Source organism: Spea bombifrons, chromosome 4 (genome assembly GCF_027358695.1).
Source record: "Spea bombifrons isolate aSpeBom1 chromosome 4, aSpeBom1.2.pri, whole genome shotgun sequence".
NCBI classification, from domain to species: Eukaryota; Metazoa; Chordata; class Amphibia; order Anura; family Pelobatidae; genus Spea; species Spea bombifrons.
Window position 1 is genome coordinate 104,206,397 of NC_071090.1, and position 9,571 is coordinate 104,215,967.

The following is a 9,571-nucleotide window of genomic DNA, read 5'->3' on the forward strand; positions in this document are numbered from 1 at the left end:
TTATTCAGATGTTGCTTTGTGACATGGTGATAGCTATTGAATTGTGAGTTTATTTCAAGAAGGAACATAAATGTATACAAGGCATACTGTGCCGCAGCGCAGCGCACGGTCATCAAAAGCATAACCAAGTACATACAGGCGTAACGTGTACAGGCAGCGATAAAAACAGTACACCTGAGAACTGTTGTAGATCTGTAAGTTCTCTATGGTGTAGAGTAGTACGTAGTACGTATAGCCATATAGCGTGACGGAATACCCAAGATTTATGCCTTAGGTAGGTCAGGGCCGGATTAAGAGCGTCATGGACCTGGTGCTGAGGATTTGGGGCCTTTTTATGGAAATAAATAAAATAGGCAGAATCTAAACTCCTCAGCATCCATGTGTAGTGGATAAAGTAGATCTGAAGTAACTACAAATTCCGGAGGGTGTATTATCTCTGGATAAGTAAAAATTAAATAGTTCTATTTATTCCAGGAAACAGACGACCAAATACACACCAGGACGTGGTCTGCCACACCGACACCCAAACACACACCAGGACAGGCTCTGCCACACCAACAGGTGGGATGTATGTATATATGTCTGTAAGTGAGTACTTGTGAGTGTGTGTGAGCATGGGTGTGTAATTGTGTAAGTGGGTTGAGATGGAGTGTGTGTTAGTAAGTATAAGTAAGTGTGTGTAATTTGTGTAAGTGTAGTTAAATATGTTGAATGCTAGAAGGGGGGTCAAAGAAGGCACAGACAAGTTGTGTGGGGGCAATGATGGCACAGACTAGCTGTTGAAGTTGGGGGCCCGGGGCAATTTTTCGTCCCTGGGTGGGTGCAGAAGAAATATTGCTCCAGTAACCCTCGGCTCACCATTGGAGTGTCCCTTTAATCGCAACTCCAACTCTGCCATCTGCTCCTACTGTCACTAATTGTAACCTGACTCTTGCGTAGCCAGTAGGTGGCACTGTAGGACCACTATTGTTGTGCACATGTGAAAAATATTAGTAAGTATACATAGACACAAAAGGTATGTGAAGTTGATTTTTATTTATTTACATTTGTTAAATATATATCCATAAACAAAAATAAATATACATTCATATAACTATTATAATTATTATTATTATATTGCATCAACAGCACAAACATATGACTCAAAATATATTTTGAACATGAAATTAGATAATATATTAGCCTACGGAAGAAAGAATATGTGGTTGGTAAAGAATTATGTGTCATACATCATATGTTATTTAGGCAACCTCTAGAGCTCCCGTCAGCACAGTCCTCCATAACTTCCTTCTGCACCGCACTTTAAAAATGGAGTGTCAGGGTATGACATCATAGCCTGACACCGAGTTGTAAGGAGAGTAGTGCGGAGAGGGTGGTATGCGTTGTATATGATGTTCTAAAAACAAGGACTTTCACTTCAAAATAACGCCACTTGGCATAAATTTTAATTTTATGAAAAATTTTTAATAATACAATATAATCTCGTTAATGTTCATTTAAAATGATTATGGATGAAATGAATGATAATGAATGGCAATAGGAGTATATCTAAACAACTTTACAGCAGCAGTGGTAACTGGTAATAAAGCGAGGAGAGATTTAAACACTGCTGTCCTGAACAGAAAAAAGCAATCACGAATGAAGGTTGACTAGAAGGACAAGAGTATGTTACCAGCTAATCAAACAGAAATTCCACAACTTAAAAAAATATTTGAAAAATATCAAATATGGTTTTAGTAAAATTTAAATTTAAACTTAAATTAACAAAACTTAACAAATTTGTCATAAAGAAAGGTTTTTTACAATGTGAGGTGAGTTTCTGCGAAGTTCCCATATGGTCTAGCGGTTAGGATTCCTGGTTTTCACCCAGGCGGCCCGGGTTCGACTCCCGGTATGGGAACGGCTAATCGTTTTTGTGTCTGGCTAGCCATAAATATCAGCCAATACAAAGCATTAATTAAATACGATCTGAGGTCTTTATATCAGGAGAAACTAACCAGAGTAGACGGGCCAAATGATTGCTAATCTGCCAGAAAATCCTATTTTTATCATTTTCAGGTAAATACACCCACATCGTGGATAGCTGTGGCCCTATGCACAATGTTTGAAGAATCCTCTGGTCCCCTAAAATATTTCATAGGTATTTTATAGCCATGGTAGATTTAGTTAAAAAACAGAGGTATAATTCACCCGTTCATACTCATCTCTCCTGGTGTTCTGCTCTTCAGGACCCTCTTAAAGGGAATGCTGTGCTGTAAGAGGGTTGAAGTAAGCTACAAAGTTTTTCTGGATACCTCTAAATTTTAGGGTAACTGGACTAAAAACAAACAGTAAATCTGGCTTAATTGTATGAAAAATGTCCACCTGAAGAATCGACTGGTAAGCCCTTTTACTTAGATTTGACTATCCCTTTAATAATACTTTATTGCATATTTTATTATTTATTTTTCTAATTTTCTCTAACTCCAATTTTGTTTTCCCGTAAAAGTTCACCGCATCCATACTAAGCCAGTACACATTTTGGCATTTTATCATGATTCCCTCAAGCTCCAGATCAAATAAAGCAACTTCAACCATATTCTAGACTCATCAAAGCCGCACTCTCATGGACGTACTAGTGAAGCCTCTTTAGACGGGCATCACTCTCCTACGGAAACAGTTGCAGGTAATACATCTCAAGAAGCCGAGGCTCAGGTGGAATACGGAACCGTAATTAAACAGGAGGTTATAGAAGGTTCTAACGGAGAGGTTCCCGTTGTTGTCTGCGTATTTCAAAGCCGTGAGTGGGGTGTAGAGCACGTTGGTCTGATGACGGAAAGCCGGCTGGTCCATTCCAATCACTTTTACTGTGGCCTATTAAAAAAGAAAAAGAATATGTCAAAGGTTATACAAAGGTCATCCTGGAATGGTGTTGCGTTTGTAGCCCTCGGGGACAGCAGTTAGACGCTTCTGTTATAGACCTCTGTAGGCCAGAGATGCCATCAATTCCACAACCATGTTGTAGACTTTTATGAACAGTCTGAAGCTGCATGGTCACCATACCTAGTAACTCTCTGAAATTGCCCCTGGGGCTCAGGGTAACAGTTGATTGCCTTCCTCCGAGTCAGTGTTTTAATCTCTGGTGGAACGAACACCATTTATCTCCACTCGCTCACCTGATTTTGTCTTCTCCATGCTCCATTACCACCAAAATCTGGCCTAGCCGCCGCTACATCTGCCCCTTTATGGATGAATGAAGAGCATAGGCAGGCAGTAATAAGAACAGTAGGGAGATACACCGGTCTGATCATCACTAACTATTCTCATGTTGTGTTTGTCAATGTCCAGAACTAAAAAAAAAACCAAATGTTATGAAGAAAGAAGTAACCTTTGCCACGGCATCTGGTGTCTGCCCCAAGGTGGCAAATATCTCATGAGCTGCAGGAAGGTAGATATCCTTGAAGTAACGTATGGTTTGAGCATCCGCTCCGGGGAAATCCGACCGAGACACTTCTTCCATCAGCTTCATCTCAAACTCTGTATTGACGGGTCCTGGTTCTATCAAGGAGACGCTGCAGAACATATATTATTTACGTTTCTAATCATTATCTTCAACCGTGAAATGTAGGTGGATGGAAAAAGTCCTCAAATGCACAAACTATGCACGTTTTAGTTTGAATGTTCCCTTTTTTTTAGCTGTTTCACCAGAAATTTGCTTAAACTTCTTAAATGTGTCAACACTGCCAAGCCAACTTTTTATGAGCAGAAGCAGAAGAAATAGAATATTATATATACACACATATATATTGTATTCTAATTGACATGGGGTTCCTGTACCAAGCAGTCTAACCCTTTACATGCCAGAAGGTTATATCTCATGCATAAGATCCATAGATGTATTTATTCGGATAGACTAAGTACATCAATATCGTTAAATACAGTATTAACAGATTTCCTTTAATATCTGCCGTCTGCGGCAATCCGATTTGATGTATGAATTTAGGAATTTGATCAAAAAAGAACAAATTGAATAAATGCCAGGGTTAAAATGCATAAATCAGACGGGTGACAGCCAAGTAATATAAACGTACCTGGAAACTTTATCAGGGAGCTAACCTTGCGGCTCATATTTTAATGACTAACTAATTATGGCAAGCAAATGGTAACATTCTAAATAAGAACCCTAACAAAATAACTACAACTACGTATATATATATATATATATATATGTAAATGAGAACATAGTTGTACTTATTTTATTGAACTTACAGAGGGGGGATACATATATTTTATCAGCGACAGAAGTTCTATATCCGCAAAGGTGCTCCACACCCATGTTAATGTAATAAGTTCTTTTTACTGCTAAATTGGATACTTTAATACAGGCCATCTGGCACACGGGGATAACACGCGAAACCACTGATCTTAAAAACGTAGGGTGCGGCCGCGCAAATCCAGCCGTCGGACGCTCTTATGTCGTCAGGGAACCGTCAGCCTTAACGTGCCGGGGCCGTGCCATCATCGCCAGTCCGGCCCTGCTTCAATAGAGGAGCGTAACAGGGCTTCTCTACATTAACCCTTTGATTATAATTTTGTTTCAACTTATCAGGAATCACTACTAACGTTAGTCTGCGGGGTTTGCGTGTGTGTGTGTGTGTGTAACTGTATCTCTTCAGTGTATCAACGTACTTACAAGATATTAAACTTTAGAAGCTGAACAGCCAAACTTTCACAGAATCCTTCAATGGCAAATTTTGATGCAGCATAAATATCATTAAATATAACCCCTAGGAAGAAAGAGAAAAACAAAGATAACCTAGGGTCATACGATAATACAAATGACTAAGATTTAATATAATATCTATAATAATTATATATATAGTGTGAAGGTGTCCATGGCGCTTGTACATATGTATGTTTTTATTTATTGTACGCTAACAGAAGTACAAAAATCCTTATGAGGGTTGCATGATGTGACCCCCCCCCCAAAGATTGCCTAATGCAAGTACTGCATCTTCTCACTGTTTGGATCTCTTACCTTGCAGCCCCATGACGCTGCTGATGACCACAATATGGCCGCTCCCACGCTTCTTCATTCCAGGAAGCACCTCCTTCACCAGACGCACCACACCAAAAAAGTTTGTCTCAAACACCTTCCTCATGTCCTCCATGGGAAAACTCTCAATGGGACCGATTTGTCCGACACCTGCGTTGTTCACTAAAGCAAGGTATATTAAATAGTTGTGTTATTGTTTTATTGGGTCATTGTCATACCTGGGAACTTTCTGGCTGCGGCTACCCAGAGACCCCCCCTTGCAGGATGTGAGACGGAGGTCCCGCTGAAGTCAGTGGGGCATCAAGGAGAAAAGGCTGATGGGTTTAGGCTAAACATTCATGAGAACATTAGCAAAAAAAAGTAGGCCACTTACCCAGGATGTCAACTCTTTGACCAGGTAGTCCATCCAAACATTTCTTAACTGAGTCTTCATGGGTCACATCCAGCTGTCTGATCACCAGTGTCTTGTTTAAGGAGTCCCCTGCCTCCAACTCCAGCTTCCCACTCTTTCGTAGGTCCCTCATGGTGGCAATTACTGAGGACAATGAAAAATCCATCAGTTAGTAGATCCATTCCACAGAATCAAATGTGGTATACTTTAGCTAGTACAATAATTACGTACTTATCGTGACATTTTCACATGCCATTCTAGTAAATAAGTATGGGGACCTCTTTAAAAGTTAAAAATACCTCCTTCAATAGGTGATCTAGTAAATTATATGAACTCAGGAAAAGTTAGAACACGTCTTACAGTAATTTGGTCACCACGTCTCTTCTTTAGAAGATTCTTTAGAACCGTATTAAGGAGGGTAATACTCGTATCAATCGTGAAAGAGAATGCCTGTGTTCCTGATCCAGGTCTTCAAATTGAGCCATTCTGCAATTCATAATTTTCTGGAAACGTGCTAAATGAGCCATTGTTTCATGTGCTTCAAAATATTAATCCAAAGCAATGTTTAAAATACAACTTTCATTAGAAACCTAACCTGATATGAATTTATGAGATCCATCAATTATTAGCTTTTCAATTATGAAACCCTGAGAAGCATTACTTGGATTTATTAAAAAGTACTATTAAATCGGTCATCACTAACCCTCACAATAAAATGCAATTAAAATATACACTTAAAACATAAAAAAAATGAAAACAATGTTTCAATATTTATATATATATATATATATATATATATAATCTCTATAATACACCCTTTTCTTTTAATGCATTTGAATAGCAGTTCTCAAAGTAATTTATAAATCATAAGTAGCACTAATAAAATGAGAGATGAGAGACCCCGCTCTTGATTATAAAGTGGAAAGCGTGACCGAGAGATTCGGCCCATTCAACGTGGTACTGGGGCAAAAACCTAAGGTGTGAAGATGTCGAGACCTTCTCTAAATCAGGTTTGTAAACTCTGCGGTTAATCCTGCAAACATCTAGGCCAGTGAAGCCCTTGAATGCTCCAAATAAGAAGCTTCAGTATCGTAGGCTTAAATCTTCTTACGGGTAAAGGAGATTTATCCAGGCCAAAAGGTCGGTGCGTGTACTTTATTTATTTATATTGGCTACACTGAACTGGCGTTTTTCGTGTTCTCCCAGTGTAAGCCGTTTAATAATTAATGATATTAATATTGACTTGAATGGAAGTACTTTACAGGTGACTTCTATCCTCTTCATTAGGGGCTCTGCTAGCTTCTTGCTAGTAATTACGGGGCTAATAGAATTGTTGCAATAGGTACAATTTAGACCAGGCGCAGAGTCTCAAGGGAGCCAGAGGGGCATTTATGCACCAGGCTTCTATTGACAGCGGTGACTCGTGCCCATCATTCCACGCAACATTTTGGAGTGCAGAAAATTGGGCAAAGCTTTGGAAAAGTAACGGTAAGGGTATTGGCAGAGATTCACAAGCATTTGGCATCCTTCAGGACCCCTGCAAAACATGGTTATACCTGTTACACCTGATCTCCTAAGAGGAAATCTGGCAGAGGGTCTGTAGAAGCTACCATTGACCTGGCTGCCTCCAGTGGCACAGCGTTGTCTCTATGCGCTACCTCCATATAACTCTTCCAGTTACCCCATATAGTCTCTCCCTATTACCCCATAAAGCCTCTCCCTATAACACTCCCTATTAGCCCATATAACCTTTCCTTATAACTCTTCATATTACCCCATATAACCGCTTCCTATAACACTCCCTATTAGCCCATAAAACCTTTCCTTATAACTCTTCCTATTACCCCATATAACCGCTCCCTATAACTCTTTCAATTACCCCATATAGCCGCTCCCTATAACTCTTTCTATTACCCCGTATAGCCGCTCCCTATAACTCTTTCTATTACCCCATATAACTGCTCCCTATCATGGCTTCTGTAATTCCATATAACCTCTACCTATAACTCTTTCTGTTACCCCGTATAGCCTCGCCCTATAACTCTTTCTATTAGCCCATATAACCGCTCCCTATAACTCCTCATTCCTCTACATTGTAAATTTATGAGCGGGACTCTTTTTACCTAATGCATCGGTCCGTCTTAATCCATCAATTCTAATCCTATGAGACCCTTTGAGTGTACGGACTGTAAGAAGCGCTGCGGAAATTGTACATACAATATTTGCTCCATGTCACCATTCTTATAATTCTTTCCTTTACTCCAAATAACCCCTCTTTCTAACTCCTGTTACTCTATATAACCCTCTGTATAACTCCTCCTATTACTGCATATAATCTGTAATCTCTGGAACTCCTCACCATAGTAGCGCTCTTGGGGATCCTGTGCAAGTTGGACTGCGATTTTCAGTCCGATGCCCGACGAGCACCCTGTTACAAGCACTGTCTTCTTGCTGTCACTAGCCATTGTCCCTTGTCCTTTTCTGAGCTTCCAACTCCGTTGTACGATATCCCGGATTATCATAACACCACGTGACGCTGTTTATTCCTGCTGGCTGTCCCTTCTAACCCCTTCACTGCCAAGAAAGGTTAAAGGTCCCGTTCACCCAAAGTATACTTGTGAGACTGTTATAATTTGAAAGCAAAACCTCTCCCATGACTAATAAAGTCTCAGTAGCACCCATAAATCTTTTTGAAGATTCAAACCACACATTGTGTTGGATAAATAACTGTTACCAATCACGGGCGTAACATACCATAGGCATGTCCCAATTATATATTACATTGTAATTTAGGTTGAAAAAGACATAAGTCCATCAAGTTCAACCTTGCTGTTGATCTAGAAGAAGACAATTTCCATTCTTCTATTTCTATTCTTCATCATCTGCAGGGATAAAACTGGAGCTTTCATTCTAGAATTGCCACAAACATACTAGGAAGCCCAATTAGAACATCAGAATCTTGATTATAAAAGATTTTTTGTAACATTCAATATCTCCTGTTTGGTAAACAACTTGGAACAGGTAGGGTGACAAAATATTCTGGCCATTTAAATAAAACTTTATAAGAAAATGTATTTATGAATTATTATTATAATTATTGGTATTATTATTGTTATTATTATAATTACAGACTCAAATTGTAAAAACCGTAAGTTTATTTTTGCACTTTTTTTCTGCAAAATATTGTTAAAAAGGCAAGCTACTAATTGTCTTGATTAAAAAGTTAAAAAGCACATTATACAAATGAAGAAATAGCATCTTACATCAAATAGCATACTTACATCAAATTATCCTCTTTAGATCAGTGAAAAGAGGAAAAATAATATTCTTATTTTAATCTAATTAACTACATACTAATCCCCATAAATGTATTTATAGTGGATGGCAATTATTATATAATAGCATATCGAGTGGATTTATCGGTAATTGGAAGCTTAAGTGTCGTGTCCAGAACAACGACCATAGTGTTCATGTAATAATGCGCCCTCCAGTTTATTGCATAAATGGAAGCTTAGAAGAATTTGATTTAGTCAAGTTTCTTATTTTAAGTAATTCCAGGTTATTCTCCAAAGAAATTAAGGGTGTGATGTATAAACAGTGGTTCTAGTAATATAAGTGGTAAATATGGAGCAATCAGTAAATCAGTAATGACATCTAGTTGATGATATGATTAGTGCTTTGCAAAGTTTTATTTTGATGGACTATATAGAAGAGATGTACATAGGCCTTGTTCACATAGGCTGGGACCCATGAGGGCAGGTCGGGTGGGGAGGTGGGGGAGTCCCTTTGTAAAATTCTAATGCACGTGCAATACTCAATATAACCTCCAGGTGGCGATAGTTTATCTATAATACAGGCCGCAACATCAGGTGCTTACAGAACCTTAATTCTGCGGACAGTGTACCTGGTCCTTAGAAAAAGTTTTAGAGAACAAGAATTTTTATTTTGCAAAATATGCAATTATTTATAGGTGTAAGTGTATGAATTATCTAACTTTTCTACAAATTCATTATCATCATTTCGGGGAAGTGTCAGGGTTTTTACCCCAGTCTCATGGTCTCAGTGTGAATAGGCAAATTCTCAGGATTTCTCAGTCCCCATATACTCTCAGTCCCCATATACTCTCACGAGTAGGGCTGCCATCA

General features: G+C 38.8%; 1 protein-coding gene and 1 non-coding gene across 2 annotated transcripts; one reads left to right on the top strand and one right to left on the bottom strand.

The window, feature by feature from the left end:
- Positions 1 to 1,828: 1,828 nt before the first annotated feature.
- On the top strand, positions 1,829 to 1,900 carry TRNAE-UUC (transfer RNA glutamic acid (anticodon UUC)). The gene has a single exon. It is a non-coding gene; the product is annotated as a tRNA-Glu (tRNA).
- Positions 1,901 to 2,401: 501 nt separating this feature from the next.
- RDH8 (retinol dehydrogenase 8) lies at positions 2,402 to 7,900 on the bottom strand. The gene is made up of 6 exons (XM_053464312.1): positions 7,786 to 7,900; positions 5,409 to 5,570; positions 5,018 to 5,197; positions 4,673 to 4,766; positions 3,368 to 3,551; positions 2,402 to 2,853 (listed from the first exon to the last, which is right to left on the bottom strand). The coding sequence occupies exons 1-6, from the start codon at positions 7,889 to 7,891 to the stop codon at positions 2,629 to 2,631; spliced, it is 951 nt and encodes a 316-aa protein (XP_053320287.1). The 5' UTR covers positions 7,892 to 7,900; the 3' UTR covers positions 2,402 to 2,628.
- Positions 7,901 to 9,571: the final 1,671 nt, after the last annotated feature.

What these genes read in the sequence shown, in the direction of transcription:
- RDH8 (XM_053464312.1), bottom strand. Translation starts at nt 7,891, where the DNA reads ATGGCTAGTGACAGCAAGAAGACAGTGCTTGTAACAGGGTGCTCGTCG. An exon ending in TCCCCAAGAGCGCTACTATG is followed by an intron (nt 5,571 to 7,785) that starts GTGAGGAGTTCC and finishes CATTGTCCTCAG; the next exon opens with TAATTGCCACCATGAGGGAC. An exon ending in TCAAAGAGTTGACATCCTGG is followed by an intron (nt 5,198 to 5,408) that starts GTAAGTGGCCTA and finishes ACCTTGCTTTAG; the next exon opens with TGAACAACGCAGGTGTCGGA.